The sequence below is a fragment of the Magnolia sinica genome, chromosome 3, assembly GCF_029962835.1.
Source record: "Magnolia sinica isolate HGM2019 chromosome 3, MsV1, whole genome shotgun sequence".
Taxonomy (NCBI): domain Eukaryota; kingdom Viridiplantae; phylum Streptophyta; class Magnoliopsida; order Magnoliales; family Magnoliaceae; genus Magnolia; species Magnolia sinica.
The window spans coordinates 99,001,828-99,026,639 of record NC_080575.1 but is presented as its reverse complement, the minus strand read 5'-3'; the positions used below and the strand labels follow the sequence as shown (position 1 = coordinate 99,026,639).

Here is a 24,812-nt window from a genome sequence, read left to right as displayed (position 1 = left end):
TGCTAAGTTTAAACTTTAAAGATCAAACAAAGCCATGCAATAAATGGAACATGGATCATATCTTTACCGGTGAGCTTGCATTTAAAGCCTTGTGGTTTCATGTTTAACTTGATTTCCTTTCTAGTCAAATTGCATCCTTCTGTTAATGATGCCATATGCTTTCCCTTAAATATGTTCCATTGATGGGCTTAATCTTTAAAGATACTATGGAAAGGCACTTAAGAAATGAACATGGATCATATCTTCACTTATAGGAGGAATGATGTCATTAGTGGTGAAGTCCAAAACATCAGATTTGGTCAAGTGTAAAGTAATTGATGGTGAATTCCAAAACCAGTGAGTTTCGTGTTTAACCCATTTATCAAAGGAATGTAGCTGCAATTTGAGGTTTTCCAATTGAATGTTTGGATGATCCAACAGCCCCAATCTTTGTTGGGTTTTCCAATTGAATGTAGACAAGTGCTCATTTTTTACACAAACTTTTGTTATTCTTCCATCTATATGTCACAAATGGGTTTCTAGTTGCCTTGACTTGTGGACTGGCCCATGATATCAATAGTCTTGATAACCATAGACGTGAATCACATGTACAATGGGGATGTCGTAGTTAGCACTTCATGAAACTCCATGAAGCGTGCACATTGCAGTAAAATCCCTCCAAATCATAAACATCCATTAGAGCAAAGCTAGTTTTTGAAAAGGCCAGTTTTTTAATTTCTCCAACAGCAGGAGATTCTCTATGCATAATGACTTCTTCTTCTTTTTTTCTTTTTTTTTCATTCAATCATATTGAAAAGAGTCTTTTACATGATACATACTTCTCCTACGGCGAAAGAAACCTAATTTGATCTGTTGAATGGTAAAAATATTAAATCGACCAATGAGGGAATAAAGAGTCTTTTACATGTTACATACTTCTACTGTGAAAGAAACCTAATTTGATCTGTTGAATGGTAACAATATTAAATCGACCAATGAGGGAATAAAAAGGCAGCAGGATGGTGAAAGGAGTGCATGTCTCACATCAATGCACTCCAGTCTTCTTTTCAATAATGATGCAATTTTTCTTGCTCTCATTCTCTAGTTAACATGTCAATCTCTTTTAGCTTGTCTATTTTGGAATTTCCTTTGTTGAATGGTTTTCAATATCTATATATATATATATATATGTGTGTGTGTGTGTGTGTGTGTGTGTATATATATATATATATATATATGTATATGTGTGTGTGTGTGTGTGTGTGTGTGTGTGTGTGTGTGTGTGTGTTTTTGTCTTGCTTTCCCAGGAACAAGTTCAAATTTCAAATACCCTCATACTTTTCTCTCGTCATTCGGAGGTAATCATGCTATACCCAAAAAAAAAGAGTCCATGTAATGGGTGCTGTTGCATACATTGTCATAACTTATGAGACTTTAAGACTCTGATTGAGGTTTCTTTGAATGTTCAAGAACAAGGACTGCGTGTTTTTTCTTTCGTTTGTGGAATATTGCAGAGTCCACCTGCTTTCATGAATTACTAGGAAACTGATTTTGTTTCCTGCTCGTGGTTTTGGTGCATCACAATAACTATGTTTGTAGTTTACTCATTTTGGGCCCCATCCATTCTATTTAACGTAAAGCCTCTGATCATTTCGACCACAACTTCATACTCAAATGTCGATTTATGACGATCTAGAGCTCATTGGAAAGTTTATCTGATGGGATTCAAAATAGTTGCAAAGATCATGGTAATTAGCAATGGGAGAGTAGAGCAAAGTGAGCCTCAAAACAACATTTTGCAGTAAAGGCTCCTAATGGTGAAAAAAGGATTTCCTCCAAGCAGCAAATTATTTTTTATTATTATTTTTTTTAATTGCAGTTTCTGGCAGAAAAAAGGATTTCCAGTACCTAAAGAACATTGTTTTTGGTGCATGGAACTATTCACTTCTACCACATAACATCTTGCATTCATGTCTTCTTTATTGCAATATTTTAAAATGAAGTTCTAGGACTAGTTTCATATGGGCGCTCTGTTTTTGTAGCTGGATTGAGGAAATCAATCAACGGCAAGCAGAAGTACTAGATGCCCAACTGACGGTTGAGCAGCTTCAACAACGAGATCAGTTGCTCACGACCCAAAATGAGATGTTGAAGGTGTGTTTCAAGTAGGATGTCAAGTTCCGCAGATGTTGTATTTGTTCAACTCCAAAATTATTTTCTCCTGCACTGTCTGGACATTCCAAATTAGTTTTTGCTGGCAACTGGTTAGTCTGATGCTGCTTTTTTATTTTGCATTTAAATTTTCCTGCTGTAGATTGTGTGGGACTGTCAACCATTCCTCATGGTGATTGGTACTGTTCATATTGTGATTCATAGTGTTTGGGTAACATAGGCTGTGGCAATTCATGTGCGGTTCTTGTATTTTTCACTTACCATTTTTGGTTCCAATCCTAAATTCAGCAATGATCTGCTTCTCAGTTACTCTTTCCTTTTGATTTTAGTATATGTTTACATTTGTCCAATGTTTTGCATTCAGATGCCATGATCAGGTATTCTTTCTGTTCACTTTATGCTCAACTTTTGTTGACTTTTCAGATATAGGACAGTGGCTTATTTGGATTCAGATGTTGGACAGCCAGAGTTCACGACTCCTGGCTCTCTCACTACATCTCATTGATGAACAAATTCTAGGTACAACTCTTGTTGTTGTTTGGGCATAAGTTTTCTTTACAAATTTGGTTGATTTCTAGGTACAACTCTTCTAAGAAGTTACAGTATCTTGTAATTTATGTTCTTATTATTTGATTCATTTTATCCTACATTTGTAGGTTCAGATTTGATTTTCAGGAAATTGGGTGTAAAAGCTTTGATGTTTATTTAATGGTGTGCTGACATTTGATCCTTGGTGGGTGTCGTAAGTTAGTTGAATAAAGTTTCTTCTTCATTGGTCTGATTTTCTGGTTTAAAACCGTTCCGAAATCAGAAAAAATGAAAAAAAAATGACATTTTCAAAAATTAAAAAATGGGCTGGAAATTGAAAATTTGCGACGGTTTCCAACCGTCCCTAATTTTTGCAATGCCAGTTCAAAACCGTTCCTAAATGGTTTAGGAACGGTTTTCAACCGTTCCTAAAAAGGGATTTTGGCACACGTCTTTGCTTTCCCAATCCAACGAGATTCTATTGGTCTAGCTAGCCCTAGATCCTAAGCATTCCTCAATTAATGGCAATTCTAAGGTTTCATGCGTGCTATTTTAAGTCCACAACATACCCACTTAAGAACCAACACAACCGCTCCACAGCTTAGCTAAAGTGCCAATTTTCTCGGGTGCATGCGCTCTGCCAGCACAAGAGCGGCATCCAGAGGGCATGATCTAAAAAATGAAGCAAATCCAATTCTCAAGTGGACTATACCATAGGAAACGGTGGTGATTGACCATTACTTTGCGGCATAAGTTTTGGATCGAGCTGATATTTATTTTTCTTTTTTACCCTTCATCCATGTTCATGTGACCTTATCAACAGGTTGGATGGAAAAAAGATGAAAAAAGAAAACTTACCGAGGCATTGCGGTGGGCCTAAGAAGTTTTTAATGGTAATCCGTTCAATCACCAATATTTCTTGTAATATAGTCCACCTGAGATTTGGATCTTCATTTTTGGGCATGCCTAAATGATATGAAAAAAAAATAGATGGACAGCCTAGAAACAAAATATATACATTGAGGTGGACCCCACAGTATGGGCTTCGGTGAGGCCAGAGCGCGACTACAAACTCTATGGGGCCCACTGTAATTTATGCATTTTATCCAGGCCATCCATCCGTCTTTCCAGCTTGATGCAGATCCAAAGCTCAAGTCTCAAGTGAGGCACACCACATAAAACAGTGGGGATTGAACACCCATGTTGAAAATTTATTCGGGGTTACATAAGTTTTTGAAAATCCGGGCCGAAATAGTTCAAAATCCGGGCTGAGACCTACCCCAGGCCCAGCCGGTTGACAGCCATGTATATTTGTGTTTTCTTTCATCCAGGTCTGTGTGTCCTTATCAACCGGTTGGATGGCAAATAAAACATCACGATCGGGCTTGGGAAGTTTTCAATGGTGGGCGTTTATGTGGTGTGGTCCACTTGAGCTTTGGATCTACATCATTTTTGGGCTCATGTCCTAAAATGATTCAGAGAAATGGATGAACGGCGTGGATAAAACACATATAGTACGGTGGGTCCACAAAGATGGGCCACATCATTGACAGGGCAATCCGCTTCCGTCGGGCAATAAGGATTGGGTACATGGAGGGAAGCGGACAGTTAGGTGACCATGGGGCCAACTTAATGTACTTAAAAAAAAAAAAGACTCCTCAAAATATCATTGATATGGAAATAAACCTTACAAGCTGTACCGGCAAGTTCAGGCAGAAACATAAAGCACAAGCCTCCCTTGGTTGTACAAGCATTCACATTCGGGCTGGCCCTGACCAAGGGAAGGGCCCGCCTATCATATCAAAGCTAACCAAAATAAACTAAGAAACACGTACCGCACCTAAACATGTCCTATCTAGGACCAGCCCCCCGCGATAGAGATAAGGGAGGTCGAAGACAGCCATGAAAATCTTGTTCTGCTAATTTGTACTACCCTAGCAGGCTAGGCTGTCTGCTACCTTATTGGCCTCTCTCGGGGTGTGCTTGATCAAAATGGAAGTTGTGGCCTAGATGGAATCGAAACGATTTTTCCAATAGTATTAGAACATGATCCATGGAATATTGCCTACCTTAGAGAACAATTCAACCATTGCTAGCGAATCGCTCTCCACCTCAACGTTGGAGAGCCCCTTATCCTTACAAATGTTGAGGCCATCTATCACTGCCTTCACTTCCGCTTGGAAACTCAACCACACACCATAGCCTTTAGAGAAAGCAAATATAAGATCTCCCTTATCATCTCTACAAACGCCCCCACAACCTGAAGGCCCCAGGTTGCCCCTGGAAGAGCCGTCTACATTCAACTTCACCCAGCCCCTGATTGGCCTTATCCACTTTACAAATGACACCGAAGAAGAAATGCCTCTCCTTGGATTGAGCCCAAGATCAGCCACAACATCTCTATCTTCCTGATTTTTACTTGGTGGAAGAGGAAAGGTGTTTACCAAACTATGGAGCCAGGACCGAATTTGGGGCCCACCTTAATATACTAATTGTATATCCACACCATCTATCTATATTTTCAACTCATTTTACGACATTATATCAAAACTAAGGTAGATCCAAATCACACATGGACCACACCACTAGAAACAATGGTGATTTAACGTCCACCATTAAAAATTTCTTGGGGCAACATGAAGTCTTGGATCACGTTGATATTTGTGCTTTCCCTTAATCTTGGTCTTTGTATCCTAATTAATATGTTTGATGACAAATAAACCTTAAAGTGGGCCTTATGATGTTTTAATTACCATAGTTTTCCTAGTTTTCCTATGGTGTGATCCACCTGGGACTTGAATTTGCCTCATTTTTTAGCTCATGCCCTAAAATAATTATCCAAAATGGATGCACCGCATGGATAAAACACCCACATCATGGTGCCCATAAAACACCTTCCAATAGCCACCTCGCTATAAGCAAAGTCTTGGGCAATCCCGGTCCCCATGCAATGGAGTGGATTAGGTGTGAGCTCAGACTCACTATATACAGTGCTGCCTTGACCGTGGAGCCCACCTTCATGTATGTATTGTATATTGATGTAGGGATGAACGTGATGAGGTCGATCACCATCTTCCTAAAGGGGATAACTACTCTGAATCTACTGAGATTCTCTGTACTCCTCACAAAGATACATTGAATCCATGAGGGAAAATAAGAAAATAAAAATAAATTTTAAAAATTCAAAATTTCATTGGTAGATAATAAAAATGAATTTACAACCTTTTAAATAGTGATACCAAACCTTAGATGAAATTTCAGAATCGAACTCCAACTCAACCTTTATAGTGTCTTATTTGGCTTAACCACATTATTCTCCTAATTTTTCTAAGAACTTTTCATGTTGGACATAACTCCTAAAGCTCAGATGAAGAGTAATAATCAAACTAAAACTCACTATAAATGGTAAAAACATGAATAAAATGGATTTTCGACCGTCTATCTGATGGAATCTCGTGAATAAGGCATGGGCATGGTTGGTTAAGTAGCTTCTCCTACCCTAAAATCATATATGGTACGTCGAGTAACTCATTCTTCTGGTTTGCAAGATATGCCTATTGTAAGGTTATGACGGTCCAGATCACCTCCGCCTCCAATCAGGCCTTCTCTGGTCCATCTTGGACATGAAAGTATCCGTGACCCACTCTACATCAGTCCCTTCCACGTCAAAAGAACTCATCCTCGAGTTCTTGTCTTGTTTCGATTCATGATATTCGGTTAGGTCCATGACATTGAAAGTACACGAGATCTTCATGTCATTCGGAAGATCAATAACGTAAGCGTTGTCATTGATCTTTCGGAGGATCGGTACTGGTCCAATCTTCTTGTTCTTCAACTTGTTGTAAGTCTTGGTCGGAAATATCTCTTTGTGTAGATGGACCATAACTTGGTTGCCTACCTTAAACACCTTTTGTCACTGATGTTTGTCGGCTTGCTCCTTGTATTTATCATTCAAGGCATGTAACTTGGCTTGCACCTCTGCATGAATGCTCATGATTCGGTCCGCCATGTTTTCTGCTGCAATGCTCATGCTAGGAAGCTTGGGCAAAGGGACCAAGTTAAGTGTGTAGCAAGTCACTCAACCATAAATAATCTCGAATGAAGACTTCCCTGTCAAGCGGTTCACCATGTTGTTAAATGCAAACTCCACTTGAAACAAGGCCAAATCCCACTGCTTCGGTTTGTCATTTGAAATACACCAAAAGAAGTTTTCTAACGTGTGATTCACAACTTCAGTTTGCCCATCGGTCCGTGGGTGGTAGGCGCTGCCGAACTGAAGATGTGTATCGAACTGACTCCACAAAGTCTACCAAAAGTGGCTAATGAACTTTGGTCACGGTCAGAAGTAATGGTCTTGGGAACCCCATGTAGCCGTGTGACCTCTCTAAAGAATAGGTTTGCCACGTGTGTTGTGTCAAGAGTCTTTTTTGCATGGGATAAAGTGAATTGTCTTTGAGAAACGATCTACTACCACAAATACCAAATCCATGTTGCGTTGTGTTCGTGGAAGACCAAGCACGAAGTCCATAGATAAATCTTCCTAAGGGCTGTCAGGCACAAGTAACGGGGTGTAAAGGCCCGTATTCTGAGACTGCTCCTTGGAGGTCCGACAAACATGATAATGTTGTACTGATTTTCCCACATCACGTACCAATTACGGCCAGTAATACCATTCCTCCATAAGAGCCCATGTCTTGTCTCTCCCAAGGTGTCCACCAAAGCCACCTGCATGTAACTCTTGAATAATCTGCTCTCTTAGAGAACTTTGGGGGATGCACATCCGATTCCCTTTGTAGAGAAAACTGTCTTACATATGTAGGTCACTAGGATGGCCCTCTTGACACCTCATCCATGCATTCTTGAAGTCATCATCCTCGGCATATAGCTCATTGAGACAATCGAATCTGACCACCTCATTGCTTACTGTAACCAGTAGTGATGCATGGCGGCTAAGTGCATCAACCACCTTATTCTGTTGGCCTGACTTGTGCTTTAGAACAAATATGAATTCCTACAAAAATGCAACCCATTTAGTATGCACATGAGTCATGTTAGCCTGACTATTAATAAACTTTAAGGCTTGATGGTTAGTGTAGAGAACAAACTCTCTCTAAATAAGATAATGCCGCTAATGTCGTAATGCTTGAACAACTGCATACAGCTCAAGCTCATAAGTCAACCACTTCTTTTGGGCTTTGGTAAACTTCTCGCTGTAAAAGGCTACCACCTTGCCTTCCTGTGATAAAACTCCTCCAATTCCGACGTATAAGGCATCACACTCAACCTTAAACAACTTGTCGAAATTGGAAAGAACCAAGACCGGTGTTGTGGACAATAGATGCTTGATTTCAGCAAAGCTTTTGTCAATATCATTGGTCCACTGAAACAACCCCTTCTTCATACAATCTATAATAGGTGCGACTATCGTGCTGAAATTCCGCACGAATCAACGATAAAAGGTTACCAACCCATGGAAACTCCTCACTTCATGAATGTTCGTTAGGATCGGCCATTCCCTAACGACTCACACCTTTTCATCATCTACACAAATGCCCGTGGATGTCACGGCAAAGCCTAAAAACACCAGGCTATCAATAAAAAAGCTACATGTTTTTAGATTGAGGTATAACTTATTTTCGGTGAGCACTTGAAGGACTTGTTTGAGGTGTTCCATATGACTCGCTTCGTCCTAATTGTATATCAAAATGTCATTGAAATAGACTACTACAAAATGCCCAATGAATGGCTTTAGAACTTGGTTCATCAACCTCATAAATGTACTAAGCGCGTTTGAAAGACCGAAGGGCATGACCAACTATTCATACAACCCTTTCTTGGTTTTAAAAGCTGTTTTTCATTCATCACCTGGTCGTATTCGAATCTGATGTAACTGCTCCTTAAATCAAATTTAGAAAATAATTTTGCATCCTCAAGCATGTCCAACATATTGTCTAGCCGTGGTAATGGAAATCTATATTTTTATGGTAATCTTGTATATCGCTCGACTGTCGACACACATGCGTCAACTACCATCTTTCTTTGGAGTTAAAAGGGTCACTATGGTGCATAGGCTCATGCTTTCTCGAATTAGCAGTACTACGTGAAAAAGGGGGGAAAAAGATGAGTTTTGAGACGGTTATGGACTGTCTGCAAAATCTCTTGGTTTAAAGATGGCTATGAACTATCTCTAAAATTTCAGACGGCTCTTAACCATCTTTAATATGAAGTAAAATTGTCTTATAAATGTTAAACGTCCACAAATCATTTAAGACAGTCAGAATCTGTCAGCAACTACGAAGAACAAATGACTATTGACTGACTGGAATAAAAGACGGTCCTTAGCTGTTTTATTGTAACACCCCGAACTTTTCAATACTCGAATATTGAAAGTTCTCGAGTGTTACCATGAAATTTAACTTAATATGTACATGTGTATGATACCAATCTAGCTACCTAACCTTACATCTATTCTCCAACATGAATTTGACCATTAAGAATGATCTTCATCCATAGATCAAGCCATCCGACCATTGATTTTAAGACAAGATCATCATGTGTCCAAGTATTTCTACTTATCCATCATAACCAGCCTTCAGTCAACTATCCACCGATAGGTAAAGATATTTGACCGTCCACTTTGAGTTTGGACCACTCGAAGTAGGTAGAACCCCAGGCTGTTCCCACAAGTGAGATTGAAGTATGTGAACTCTCTCCATCTCCGTCCTCTAACTCTAACAAATCAGAGATCCCTTGCAAATGTATCTTCACCCTCAACAACAACTCTCAGAAGTTACATAGTCAGATTCAATCTAGATCAGCAGACAATTCCCTAATCAAATGGGGAGATAACAGGCAAAACCCGGGTAAGTCTAAATGCCACTCCATCCTCCCAGACCCCACTGCTCAGCCTATGTCCATGTTGTAAACATCAGATATCACTCCTCAGCTTCTTCAGACGAACTCCAGGCCCCATCCAGATACACTGAAATCTTCTGATCAAAGTCCAGGATTCCATATCGATCTCTCCCCCTACTTCAACAGAGCCCGTTTTGTAGTTGATGAGGAGGAAGCAAATCCCTTAGATGATCGACCAGTTCAGCCCAAAGAGAGCCCGAGCGTCGACTTGTGGCACATTCACAACCCAAATCTGATGGAGAGGACAGTTATACCTCCTACACGTCGAGTGAGGACTCTCAAATGTCGCTAGCAATAGGTCTAGTATCTGCTACTCAGAAACAAGTGAATTCATTTGTCTCCAAGGGTGTATGCGATGCCAGAATTCGGAGACTGAAGCGCAAGGCTGTGTTTATTGGTTGTTTGACTGATAGATAAAATCCTAGTTTGGAATGCTAGAGGCATAGGTAATCAGAGGACAATTAAAACTACAAAGAGGCTAATCAACATGCACAAGCCTTGGATCTTGGTTATCTTAGAGCCTATGCTCAGAGATGCCAAAAGAGTAGGAACGGGGCTCAAGTTGGGCTTCTACTCTTCCTATTCAAATGCAAATGAAGGAGGAAAGATATGGTATTTTTATTTTTTATTACAATAGCTTAATTTCCTTATCTGTTTTGCATGTTTCCTCTCAATCTCTATTTGTTGTTGTCAATATCCAGAAGTTCCTGCAGCCTATTAACTTGACTTTTGTATACACTAGCTGTGATAGGCGCCTCAGAAGGAACTTATGGGATGATTTGTCCTCCCTATCTAGATCCCTTCAAGGTCCGTGGGCAGTCAGCGGGGATTTCAACGTTGTTTTAGACGTCTCTGAGTGAAGAAGCAGAAGACCTCATGATATTTCAAGTTCTAGGGATTTTGTTGAGGCATCTAACAATGCTGGTCTTGTTGATGTAGGCTTCTCCGGGGCCAGGTTTACGTGGTGTAACAACTAGTTGGGTGCTAACAGAGTATGGGCCCAATTAGACAGAGTGTTGATTTCAAATTCCTAATCTACATGTTTCCCAACTTTTCAGGTGGAATACCTTGCTAGAGTTAATTCCGATCATGCCCCATTAGCGCTGATATTTCGCCGGCAACCTAGATCGGTGCCAAGGCCGTTCAGATTTCAGAGGATGTGGGTTCTTCATATAGAGTTCTAGCAGGTGGTGCAAGCAGCATGGGTAGCCTCTGAATCCCACCACCCAGTCTTCAATTTTCTCCTCAAGCTTAAAAATGGTAAGAGAGCCCTCAAGTCTTGGAACCAAGAGGTTTTTGGCAATATCTTCGATCGTCAAGCAGGCGGAACAGAACCTTATAGACATAGAGCTGCAACTGCAAGGCCAGCCTCAAGGATTAGTGGTGGATAGCATTACACAGACCCAGCTCGGCGCAGCCTCAGCTAAGCTCAATAAATTGACTCTGATGGAAGAAATTTTTTGGAAGCAGAAGGCTAGGATTAGCTGATTAGAGGAGGGCGACAGGAACACAAAGTTTTTCCATTCTTCGGCTATGGAAAAAAGGAGGGTTTCATCAGTAAAATAGAGCTGGATTCTGGGCAAAGTTTGGTAGATCTGTTAGAAATCAAGTCGGTAGTGGTATCCCATTTCGAGGAATTGTTCGCAGCAGAATCTCTGTCTGAAGAGCCAGACATTCTCGACATGATTCCTAGCCTGGTTTCGCATGAAGAAAACGATCATCTACTGGCCCTGCCTTCGCTTCAGGAGGTGCGTCAGGCAGTGCAATCCATCCCCAAGGACGGGGCTCCAGGCCATGACGGGTTTCCAGGCAGTTTCTTCTCGTCATGTTGGGAGATTATAAGTCAAGACCTTCTCAAAGCAGCATTCTTCGTGTTCCAGGGTGGAACACTCTCAAGGGCCATTACTGCAATGCTGATTTGCCTTATTCCCAAAATGTTAGCCCCTAAAAAATTTACAGATTTCCACCCCATTAATCTATGTAATGTCCTCTACAAAATCATTGCTAACATCATAGCGTCCAGGCTGAGCATAGTGCTTCCCTCCCTCATCTCAGCTGAACAAGGGGCCTTCATCCATGGTAGATCAATGGTGGAAAGCATTGCTCTAGCTCAAGAATTAGTCAGGGAGATTAACAGGAAGGTTCGTGGAGGTAACATCGTCCTCAAGTTAGACATGGAGAAGGCCTATGACAAGTTGGATTGGAAATTCTTAAAACAAGTGTTGTCGAAGTTCGGGTTTAGTAGTTCTTGGATTGAGCTGGTAGAAAAATGTTGGGGCAATGCTTGGTTTTCAGTTCTTATAAACGACGAGGCAGCGGGCTTTTTCAAGTTGTTTAGAGGGATCAGCCAGGGAGACCCCCTATCTCCAAGTTTGTTCATCCTAGCGGCTGAAGTCCTAAGCAGAGGGCTATCAAATTTATAGGATAAGAGTTTGTGTACTTCTATCAAACTTAGAAGGGGCTATCAAGGGGTATCTCACCTGCTATACGCGGATGACACTCTTATTTTCCTCAACAGTAGTCAGAACTCTCTTAAGAACGTCCTGGAGTTTCTCAAATCAATGCGCTTCAGGCTAGAAGATTAATACCTGAAAGAGTGCCCTCTTCTGTTCAGCCAAGCTCCCTTCGCCCAGGGTCAGATCCAAAGAGAGATTACTCGGCATCAACAAGGCCACTTCTGGCCTAATTTACCTAGGATTTTCCTTGGCTTTCTGTAAGGAGAAGGTAAGCGATTTCCAGCCGCTGATTGACAAAGTTCAAGGCCGCATCAATGGTTGGCAGGCGAGATGCCTATCTCAGGTTGGACGGCTTGTCTTAGTCCAGCATGTCCTTGGGAGTATCCCGGTTCACTCAATGGTTGCCTCTCATCTGCCAGCCCAAGTGATTGCGACGTTGGAGAAGCTATTTGCCAACTTCCTGTGGGGCTGGTCTGAAGGCAAGAAGAAGCTACATTGGAAGGGATGGGAAACCATTGGGCTGCCTAAAGCTGAAGGAGGGCTAGGTATAAGGAGGCTTTCCGAATTTATGCAGGCCCTTAAGATGAAGCTGGGTTGGGCGGTGAAGTTTAAGGAGGAGGCCAGCCTTTGGAGCAAGTTCATGTCAGCAAAGTACAGCCTCGGCCGCCCCTCCAAAGGTTCGTTTACTCCAGCCGCTTTTGCCTCTTCTCTATGGAAAAATCTCCTTGGTTTGCTGCCTCTACTGGAGTCAAACCTGCGCTGGCAGATCAGGCATGGCAACTGCAGATTTTGGCTCGACAACTAGACAGGCCTCGGTCCTCTGCTCCACCTCGCCAGCACGCCGATCCCACTCAACCTTCTCTCCTCCAAAGTTCGTGATACTCTAGGCAATTTTGGCCCTCTTCCTCTATTTTTGGTTTATAATTACCTCCCCCAACAAGTAGTTGATTTTATTTTCCAGAATGGTTTCTGCCTCTCTGATCTCCCTGACAGACGCATATGGCCCTTCACTCCTTCTGGAGAGTTCTCCATCTGCTCAACCTGGGAGTTGAGTAGACTGCACAGTCTCCTCAGAGCTTGGTCAAGATGGGTCTGGCACGCTAAGCTTCCCCCTAGGATTTCCATGTTCACCTGGAAAATCCTGATGAAGGCTGTCCCAGTAGATGAAGCGGTTCAGAGTAGGGAGTCCAGCTTGCTTCTAGGCGCGATTGCTGTCCTCTAGGCTCGCCTAGACGTTACTCCAGTGAAACCAACAACCACCTCTTTCTTAGTAGCTTTGTCACTTCAGCGTGCTGGGATCACTTTCAGGCCCTTTTCGAAATTTTTAACGGGGGAAATCTATCGATTGCATTTAAACTAGATCATTGGTGGAGCTCCTCCCCCATTTCTGGTTGCTCGTCAGCATTGTAGAAGCTGGCTCCGTGCATTATTCTGTGGGAGATCTGGAAATCCAAAAACTCGGCCAGATTCGATGAGAAGTCTATTTCGGTGGTGTCTGTAATTGCCAAGATTAGGAGGTGGCTTGTTCTAATTGCCACCCAGGCCCCTAGACAGTTAGCGAAGCAGTTGAACGTAGAGATCACGGTCGAGCTTCAGATTTCTGCGGCTCCCTCTTTTGTTAAGCCCCCGAGGCTTATAAAATGGAAGAAACCAGATCCTGGTTGGGCAAAGCTTAATGTTGATGGATTGGCTAGGGGAAACCCAAGTCTTTCCGGAGGTGGAGGCATCTGTAGGGAGGATAAAGGTGGTTTCATTTTTGGGTTCGCGGTCGGTTATGGAGTAGGTTCCAACACATATGCGGAACTTTGGGTAGTTCACAATGGTCTCGCTATCTGTTTCAATTTGGGCCTATCTAGAGTTGTGGTGGAATCTGACTCCAAACTAGTTGTTGGCTTCCTGAATGGTTTTATTACCCCGGGTTGGAAATGGGATTTCTGGTTAGCCAGAATTCAGAGATATAGATCCCAGGGCCAACTGAATTTTGTCCACATTTACAGGGAAGAAAATGTACCCGCAAATGGCATGGCCCATTTGGGCAGCATCTCCCAAGCTCCTTTGGTGGTCCGTGAGGTCAGCCTTCTCCTGCGACAAGTTAGAGGTAGCTTCTTCTTAGATATAGTGGGCCTCAGGGAGATTAGATCCTAGTCAGTTTGAGGCGTGTTGCGATTCATTTCCGCCTCTTCTCTTGCCCCCCTCCCCCTTTGGTTTCTATCTTCCTTGTATTTCCTTTTCAGTCTTTCTCCCTACGATAGGCGTCGCTCAGGTCCTTTTTTCCTAAGGAAGCCCGAATGTCCAGAGCCATGTGTATCTCCTTTTGTTGAATGAAATCAGACAGTTTCATTTAAAAAAATAGTAAACTAACTACTTGATATCTGCATTTGCTCGTACACATTTCAAATTGAGATTTTGATCCGTTCATCTTGTTCACCACCTAGGAATATGCTTAACCCACTATCAGAACTACAATATGAGAAACTTACACATGTGAACAAGTCACTTGAATATATTTTTTTTCTCCTCTAAAAATCCACTATTATTTGAGAGGCCCAATACAATTATACAACATTCCATGATTAAAAACAAAAAAGAAGAAGAAGAAGCAAGACTAACAACAAACCCCACAAGAAGGGAAAAAGAAAAAGGAAAGACCACCACAAGACCCTATCCCCACTTCTCCCATTTACAAAACCCGACCCAAATCCACATAATACAAGATTAGAATCCAAAAAGGTAGATTAGAATCCAATCATGCGACTTCCACCTCGGCAAGGCGAGGCCGCGGGTTGCTTCTCGGATCCGTTACTCTTTAGTATTATATCAAGTGGCACTTTTCTCTTCGTGCCCATTTTGGATGCTGAAGCTAGTGACCCGACTTAGTTCCTCAGCCTTTGTATGTCACTTATGCGAAGTGGCTTCAGTATAAAATCCTTAGCTCCAGTGGCATGGCACCTAGTGATTATCTGTGGGTTGTTTTCGGATGACATTATGACGACGGGCACAAATTTTAGGCAGTCGTGTTCCTTGACAACTTTGAGAAGGTCATAGCCATTCATCCCATGCATACAATAGTCAGTAAGGATTTTATCGATTTTGAACTCATTAACATTTGGAGATTTGGGCTTCTCTTCATTCAAGCCAAGAACCTCCATAGCCCTCTTTCCACTATCAACGATAGTAACTTTGAACATGTCATTTTTGAGAAGCAGCTTCTCAATGATTTTACGATCAATCGGGCAGTCATCCACAACTAACACATGAAAGCAAGAAATAGGAGAAGACTCTTCCATAACTACCAGACCTTCTGCCCATAATGGAAGCGGGCAACGAAACTCACCCCACTCTCAATGAAAACAAGTCACTTGAATCTAACAGTATACATATTCTACCTCTTGATCACTCCAAAAATTCACTTGTGATAATCCGTTTACAAAACTGACCATATGCCCACTTACATACATGATCAGAGTACTAACCATCAAGTTTTTCTATTTTTAACATGTCATCTGACCATTCATTATGTTAGTTAATATATGTACATTCTCTTAATTAATTTGGTGAATAATTCTTTATATATAAGTTTTTTTGTAATAATTACTTAGAAACGTGCATATAACCATGTAGAACCATTAGATTTCTCAAAACTCTCATATCAACAATAATTACAAAAATGCCATTAACATAGACCCTTAAATTCTAGATCACATGATTTCCTCAATCCGTTTGATGTAAAATTTTATACCATGCCTATGTATCATAAATTAGTCATACATGTCAAATTTCAGCCCTTAAATCATTATAAAAATGACCCAATTGACAAATCAGCCCCTTAACCGTTGATTTTTGTGTCCATCGAGTGAAGAAACCTCGTAGGTAGTCGTAGTAGGATATTTTTCTTCATATAAATGACTTGGATTGCACATAATATAGACCAAGTGTGAAATATGAAGACCCCACTTTGATAGGATGTTCCTTAGGCGTCGAGGCTTACCAACTCCTTATAAATCTAGATCTTCTGATTTAACCACTTCTTGCTGTCCATCGTAACTCAAATTTGGACCACACTTTAGCATCATAAGACTATGACGTTAGACAAAATTTAGACCTCGATCTATGATCCTACACCGTTGAATGTTGAAGCCAATTTATTCCTTTTGGTGAAAAAGGTGAAATTTCATATTTAGGACTTTTTTACCATTGATCAACCACCAAATTTTGTCTAACCGTTTCCCTATCATGGCTACACATTTTTCTCAAAATTGGGCCCTAATCATTAAGTGTAGACCATTAATTGAGATCAAGTTTATTTTGGCACCCATTAGGAGAATTTTTAAGATAGGTCAATCTAAATTTCAGATTATCAAGAAAATCATATACCCCGGCTCTATTTGTTGACCCTGACACAATGAACAAATTAGATTTAAAGAAAGATCATCAGAAAAGGACAAATTGAAAAAATCCAATCCAAGTGGGATGTGAAACGCACCCATTCCACACGCCCACTCCTTTATAAAAGGAGTGCGCGTGCCCTTCTCCACTCACACGCCAATACCCCTAACGTCTAAGGAGAAGAGATAGAGAAAGGGAGAGAGAAAGAGAAAGAGAAGGAAAAAAGAGAAGTAGAAGCCTAGATGCCTTCTTCCTTCTCCATATGTATGGTGTCTCCCTCTTGATCAAGTGATGTCGTGATTTATTTGGAAGCTTTTTATGTAGAATCTTTCCTACATGGATATCTACCTAGGGTTTAGATCTAAGGTTAAGGTGGGGGATTCCTTTAAGCTTACCTTAATTTGAGTTGATATGATTTATCTTGTTCTTTTTACCTGCAATTGTTTGATTTACCATCATTAATTATTTATCCTTTGGAAATTATAGTTAAGGTATGATTTTAATTATGAATGATCTTTATGAATTTATGTGGGGTGATGGATACAAGCTTTGCCCTTGCCCTTTACCAATTTTGTCGAGTTAGTCATTGCTTCTCTTCTCTTTGTTGAGTTAGCCATTGCTACTTTTCTCTTTTGTTGAGTTAGCCATTGATACTTTTCTCTTTTGTTGAGTTAGCCATTGTTACTCTCCTCTTTTATTGAGTTATCTTATTGTTACTATTTTTCTTTGTTATGTTAGCCTTGTGATACCTCCCTTTATGGCATGGGCATGTGTCTTGGAACTCCAAAACTCCCATGTTTCAATTTATTTTCTTTTTTTATGCAAGTGATGTATTAGAGGTATCACAACTAGTAATTAAAATATTTATTTTGGACGTAATGCACTCTGGGTAGTGACCCTCTTGGTCGACGCATAATTCTATGAGTTTGGGTAGTGGTGTACAAATCGATATAAGTAATTCGCAATGTGTGTTACATCACTTCTGGGATTGGATGTCGCAAATAGTTGATCCATGAACAAATCATGTCACATAATTCATCCGACTCATGTGTTGTCCCACCTCGAGGTTTTCACGTAAATCTACGGTAGTGTCGGACACGTCGGCGAATCTTTGTAGTTATGAGATGCAGGGCCAGTCGGGTTTTCTATGAATTGTATTCCACGTTGTGATGATCACTACGTATGATGAGCCACACATATTTTACTAGGCATGCATTCATATATATTGGTTGCTCATGCTGATACCTCTCATAGTGGAGAAGTAAGAAATGTATCAGAACTCTTACATTACTTTTATGAATCTCTTAAATTATTGCTAATCTTAAAGGATAATCATCACTATGAGTAGGGCGTTACCAACCGTACAGATGATGCAGGTGATATATAAATTGAAGACCCAGATGACCATCTCCCTATGGAAGATTATACTGAATGAATAAGAAGATAGTCATATGATTTATTTTTATTCATATTTCCGCTGCAAACTTGATAATGTAATAAGCTCCCATTGAGAGGGCATTTGATAATTTGTTGAATTCTTTTAATATAATTGAATAATAAATACAATTGATTTTACTCTTATGAATGTTTACCTTCGTGAATGTAACTGGATGTGATATAAATGAAAAAAAAGAAAAAAGATGCGATTCTAAAGTATTCAATTTTTACATTATTAACACCTGGAATTCTCTGGTACGAGTATATATTCGGGCAACGAAAATTTAGGATGTTACACTTATATTCGGTCATCTGAGACAGTTAGCAATGGATCTCCCTGGCTAAGAAATGTTGGTCAAATGTTTGGTTCTTGGTGCTCTTCAACGGAGAATCGAACAGCTTCTTCAAATCCAATAGGGGCCTCCGCCAAGGGGACATACTCTCTCCAAGTTTTTTCATTATAGTGATGGAGGCCCTTAGTAGGGGCCTTCATACTTTGATCGAGAACAACCAAGTTAAGCCATACAAGACCACTAACAGGAGCCTCTCTATATCTCACCTTTTGTATGCCGATGACACCACAATCTTCACCAATGACAGTAAGAAATCCATCTCTACTATGCGACAATTTCTGAATCAATTCTTAGGCACATCAGGTCTGTAAATCAACAAAGGGAAAAGCAGGATCTTGCTACCGTCCAAGTTGCCAGAAGCCCGAAAAAGAACTGTGGAGAGCCTGTTTGGTATCTCAAGATCAAACACCCCATTCAACTTCCTCTGGGTAACCTTGCATAAAGGTAGAATCGGATCTTCTACATTCCGACCTTTTGTAGGTAGGGTCCTAAATCGCATTGCCGGTTGGAAAGGGAGATTCCTCAACCTCGCGGGCAGAGTCATACTCATTCAACATGTTCTTTGCAGCGTCACGATCCACACCATGGCGGCAACAGAAGTGCCCAAGGAAATTCTATCTAAAATGGAGAAGAGCATAACAGATTTTCTATGGGGGTGGAAAGAAGGGAAAAAAAGTACATTGGGTTAGCTGGAAAATGATTGCAGCCCCTAAACAGGAAGGAGGCCTGGGTATCAAGACTATGAAGGAAATTGTGGAAACAATGAGACTGAAAAGAGCTTAGACGTTTCTATTCGGTTATAAGAACAGCTTGTGGGGAAACTTCATGTGCTCCAAACACGCTACAACAATCCCCCACCCAGGATCAACAATATCTCGCCCCACGGATTCCCCCTGCTGGAAACAAGTGCAGAAATACCTCCCCCTTGTAGAGAGTAACTCTCGGCTCCTGCTTGGGGAGGACAACAACAATCTTTGGACATCTAACTGGACAGGCCTAGGCCCCCTCCAATTAAGGATTCCTAGGCCGATCCCTTCCAACCTCCACTTCGTGAAGATTCAGGATATCCTCGGTCAAAACGGTATCCTCCCGTACGCGCCAATCCCGCCCTCCTTCCCATCCTATGTTCTTCAACATGTCGTCTCAGAGGGGATCACCACCCACACAGGCGAAGATCAGGTCGTTTGGACCAGGGACCAAAGTGGGGAGTTCTCCTTCAAATCGGCATGGGGGCTAATTGCAACTCTCGACCCCCATCGGGCTTGGGCCAAATGGACGTGGTTCACTTTGATTCCCCTAAAGACGGCTGTCTTCCTTTGAAAGATGCTCCAAAAGGTGGTCCCGATTGATTTAAGAGTTAAAAAAACAAAGAGTGAGCCTAGCTTCTTGCTGCGTATGTTGTGCACTTGACATTGGTTGACACGAGGAATCTTTGGACCATGTTTTTGCTAGTGGCCGGATAGCTAAATCCCTGTGGAGCAACTTCTCCTCTCTCCTATCGGTGTCCTTCCTTGACGGGCAGAGCGCCGCGAGGAGGGCGGCCCAGTGGTGGTCAGCGGCTAGCGGCTCCACTGCTATTGGGATCCTCGGAGGGCTCACCCCGACCCTCATTTTCCGGGAGATCTGGACAACCAGGAACGGGATTCGTTTTGATAAATCCCAATTCATTTTGGAAGTATCGCTGCTCAGAATTTGTAGATGGCTTTCATTAATTTCAAGGACTTACCCATTGCCGCCAAGCTCAGACAAGACTAGTCAAGAGGCAATGTCAGACTTGGGCCTCTCCCCGAATAGCCATATCAGTCCGTCCTTCACTCTGGTGAAATGGATCAGACCGAAAGCGGGGTGGATCAAACTCAACGTTGATGGGTCAGCCCAAGGGAATCCAGGCCCATCGGGCAGTGGAGGTGACTGCAGAAACGAAAGAGGAGATTTCATTTTTGTATTTTTTAAAGGGTACAGTTCAGGCAGCAACTTTGTAGCCGAAGCTAGAGCATTGGTGGAAGGCCTCAACCTTTGCATAGTCTGCAGTCTCAACAAGATCAAGGTGGAAAGCAACTCCTCCTCGGTGGTGGCATTATTCCCCACCTCCCAGAGAGCTCCCTGGAATAACTACTATTTGAAGAAGAGGTTTCAAATCATTCATAGAAACTCAGAAGTTTCGATAACCCACATCTCGAGAGAAATCAATAGAGTGGCGGACAACCTGGCTAGAGTTGGGAGTGTAAATCAATCGCCATAGATATTCACATATGTCTCAGCCCTTCCTTCAACCGCTCGAGGTTAAATCGTCCTAGACAAAGTGGGTCTGGGTTGGGTAAAGGAAATCCGACATAAAATTCTTGAAGTTGCCCGAATCCGTCTGATTGTCTGCCAAAGATTGAGGCTTTTTTGTAGGTGGTAGTAGTAATTTCTTTCCCCTTTGATGTTTTTTGTTTTAAAGCTGATATGATAGGTGAGGCCTGGCATTTTTGTGGTGCCCACCGAAAATTCCTGATTTGTACATTCTCAGTCCATCAAATATAGGGGCAAGACCCATCCTTTTGGAAAAAGTAAAAGATAAAAAAGTCATCTGAGATGGTCAAAGACCGTTTGCATTAGAGATGATCATTAGCTTTCTCATAACAGTGTCAAAGACTATATGCATTAGAGACGGTACGAGTCTTATAGTGGTCAGCTTAAACAATATCGATGCCTTAGATTTTGTTTTTCCTCGACCTTAAACAAATACCAACTTTTACTGAGAGTCGATGGTCCTACACTTCTTAGCTTCTAGGTGCGATGATAAGTACCACTAGAAGTGTGAGGATCGAAAGTGGCTCGATGACAAACGTCAATTTTGTGTGCTGATGTATGCTTTATATGATTAGCGGGGGCCTATTGATTGGTCATCCAGACTGTTGATTTGATGGGCCTACAAGGTGGATGACCAGTAAATCACCTAGGTTAAATGATTCTAACCATTTGCTTAATGAAAACGGATTAGCTACTCCCCTTGCCACTAGCCAATGGCTGACAGTCGGTGCTCTATGAAACACCCACACCCACCCACCCCATGTATGTGTTTCATCCATGCCGTCCATCTATTTTTCTAGATAATTTTATGGTACGAGCCCGAAAAATGAGGTATATCCCAATCTCGAGTGGACCACATTAGAAGAAACAGTGTTGATTGAACGTTGACCATTAAAAACTTTTTGGGGGCCATAAAAGTTTTGGATCAAGCTGATCTTTGTTTTTTCCCTTCATCTATGTCTATAATGACCTAATCAACAGATTGGATGTGAAATAAACAGTACAGTGGGCCTTAGGAGGATTTGAATGGTGGATATCCAATCACTATTGTTTTCCTGTTGTGTGGTCTACCTGAGATTGATATCCATTTCATTTTTGGTATCAAGCCCTAAAATGATCGGTAAAAATGGATGAATGGCATGGATAAAAGACATACTTCATAGTGGAACTGGGGTCGATCAGATTAGCTCGGCAGGTGAGTCGCGCCATTGAGCTCTGCCCATGTAAGCTTCTGCTCGGTATCGATCTTTCAAGGTCGACTCATCTCACAGTTGATGAATCGATATCTTAAGAAATTGGTCGTGATAATTCTTAATTAGTTAAAGTTCTTGTATACCATTTATCATCGGTAGCATGTTTTTGTACAGCATCTCGGTTCAGTTTTCCCCGTGACACATACATCATGGTGAGGCGCGCGGAGCTTTTCCAGAAGCACACAGTACCGAGGTCATGCTGGGTGCTACACTGCAATCCCTGTCCGTGGACGCCCTGGTTTTGTACCCTTGTTAGAGAAACAGGGCACGACATCTTAACAGCAGAGCGTACGCGGCGACATGAGCGCTCACATCCCTGATAGGAAGCCATGCAAGAGGAAAAATGGCGAGGGAATCTCTCACCCAACATCCCTACGTGTCCGTACCAAATGCATACTTTTATCCTATAAATACCGACCACCTCCTTCATCTCAAACCAAGCCTTTATCTCTCTACCCTTCACTATCTCTCTTCCCATTCATACATCCATCCATGGCTGCTACAACTAGTAGTAGTATGACCTTTTTTGTTTCTTTTTCACTGTGCTTGCTTCTCTTGTCCCATGGTACTGCGACCCTGCAGGAGCAGGAGCAGGAGCAGGGACAGCAACGCCAATTCCGTCAGCAGAGCCAGTGCCGGGTCGAAAACCTGAGGGCCCTCGAACCCAACCGACGTATCGAGTCTGAGGCCGGCGTCACCGAGCACTGGGACGAGAACAATGAGGAGTTTGAGTGTGCTGGTGTGGCCGCTACTCGCTATATCATCCAACCCAGAGGCCTCCTCTTGCCCGAGTTCTCAAACGCGCCCAGACTCGTCTACATTGAACAAGGCTCGACCCTTTTGCCCTTCATAAACTTCAAGTTCTTCCTGTTTGTTTTTTGAATAAGATTATTTAATTTTATAATTAAAAAAAAGAAAATCCATTAATGATGGTATGTGATACATGCAGGTAGGGGTTTCTCTGGTGCAGTCATCCCTGGATGCCCTGAATCATTCCACTCCTTCCGTCAATCACAACAATCTGAGCAAGAACAGGGCCGTCAGAGATACAGGGACCAACACCAGAAGATCCATCACTTCCGACAAGGAGACATCATCGCTTTCCCAGCAGGAATGGCCCATTGGTGCTACAACGATGGTGAAACTCCGGTGGTTGCGGTCGCTGTATTCGACACCAGTAACCAGGCTAACCAGCTCGATCAAAATCTCAGGGTAAGAAGATGATCATCCACATGCATACATACTCTATAGAGATTAATGCTAATGATCGATAGGACCCACCAAGAGCATGTCCTCATACTGTTAATGTTGTCTTTGTTGCCAATCCGAATTATAGAGATTCCAACTAGCTGGGTCCCAGCAATACGAACCACAGAGCATGCAGCAGCAGGAGGAAGAGCAACAGCGGCGGCGCGGTCGGCCATACACTCGGCCAGCCTACCAGCAGGAATCTGGCAACGAAAACATCTTCAGCGGCTTCAATGTAGAGACACTAGCAGAGGCTTTCGGCGTGAGCACGGAGACGGCGAGGAAGCTACAGAGCGAGGATGATCGGAGGGGCAATATCGTCCGTGTTGAGAATGGGCTTCAGGTGGTGAGGCCACCAAGGAGAGAGGAGGATGAACAACGAGAACAAAGGGGTTTGAATGGGCTGGAAGAGACCACCTGCTCCATGAGACTGACAGAGAACATTGCAGACCCCACACGTGCTGACGTGTACACACCTCTTGGTGGACGCATCAGAAGCACCAACGGTCAGAATCTTCCTATCCTCAGGACTCTCCAAATGAGCGCTGAGAGGGGTGTCCTCTACAGGGTAATGCTGATTGTTCCTGATCATCTTTTCTTCTTTCTAATGGTTTTTTTCATACAAGTTCATCTTTTGCACGTGTGGGAGATTGATGGGGCCTACCCTCCATGGCATGCATGCAGAATGCTCTCTTGGCACCTCACTGGAACTTGAACGCCCACAGCGTGGTGTACGTCACTAGGGGCAACGGCCGGATTCAAATCGTAGGAGACAACGGACGGTCCGTCTTTGATGGCGATGTCCGTCAGGGCCAGCTGGTGATCGTCCCACAGATGTTCGCTGTGCTGAAACAAGCTGGGAACGAAGGGTTCGAGTACGTCGCCTTCAAGACCAACGACAATGCTATAAGCAACCCGCTCGTTGGCAAGGCATCCGCTTTCCGGGCTATGCCGGAAGACGTGCTGATGAATGCTTACAGGATCTCAAGAGAGGAAGCGTGGAGATTGAAGTATAATAGGGGTGAGGAGACGAAGGTGTTTGAACCAAGTTATCCGAGGTCGGAGGGAGGAAGGGCTTCTGCTTGATGCGAACAAGAGTTTTCGTAGTTTGTTAGTGTTAATAGAGGGGAATAAATGGTGGAAGAGGGTTGCCTTAGCTTTTAATAAAACATGTAAGAAGAGAGATTATCACTGAATAATAATATTATTCCCCTCTTTTTCTCTCTTTATTTAAGTAGCCCACATTGATATCTTCGTTTCAGTGTGCTAGCTTTCTGGAGCATATCTGCAATGGGAGCCATTAGTCTATCTCTTGACCAGTGACAATAACCTCCCTTGCTGCCAGTTGAAGAAAGAATTCAGGGTAAGGGGATCTCGCTAGCTTCCATCTGCAGCTGCTGCCCCCATGATGACCTCCATCGCCCCAATGTGCACTACAAAAAATACAGGTTTACCCGGCGATTTCGGAGTGGCTTTTGCCAGCGTTGAGCAAAACCAGGCGCTGGTAAAATATCTCTATAAATACACAAAAAAAAAAAAGAAAAAAAGAAAAACCCTATAAATACAAAAAAAAAAAAAAGAAAAAGAAAAACCCTACTCCTTATGCTCCTAGCCCCCGACTCTCCTTCTCCTTGCCTCTCTCTCTGTCTCTCTCTCTCTCTCTCTCTCTCTCTCTCTCTCTCTCTGCGCAACTCCACGACTCCCGCCGACTGTCTTCTCTCTCTGCAACTCCACGAACTGAGTCTCTCTCTATGCAACTCCAGCAGCTACCCACCGCGGCTCTCTCTCTC

At 42.4% G+C, this 24,812-nt stretch overlaps 3 protein-coding genes across 3 annotated transcripts in view; 2 read left to right on the top strand and 1 right to left on the bottom strand.

Annotated features, from left to right (window-relative positions):
• The window catches only part of LOC131240378 (uncharacterized), an 82,118-nt gene that overhangs the window by 17,583 nt on the left and 39,723 nt on the right, over positions 1–24,812 (top strand). The gene's annotated exons all lie outside the window — the stretch shown is intronic.
• Positions 14,845–15,390, bottom strand: LOC131240379 (two-component response regulator ORR4-like). The gene has a single exon (XM_058238567.1). It carries the CDS (start codon positions 15,335–15,337, stop codon positions 14,924–14,926), a length of 414 nt encoding a protein of 137 aa, XP_058094550.1. The 5' UTR covers positions 15,338–15,390; the 3' UTR covers positions 14,845–14,923.
• Positions 22,202–24,251, top strand: LOC131240376 (cocosin 1-like). Its single transcript, XM_058238559.1, has 4 exons — positions 22,202–22,603; positions 22,724–22,986; positions 23,111–23,590; positions 23,707–24,251. Exons 1-4 carry the CDS (start codon positions 22,267–22,269, stop codon positions 24,106–24,108), a joined length of 1,482 nt encoding a protein of 493 aa, XP_058094542.1. The 5' UTR covers positions 22,202–22,266; the 3' UTR covers positions 24,109–24,251.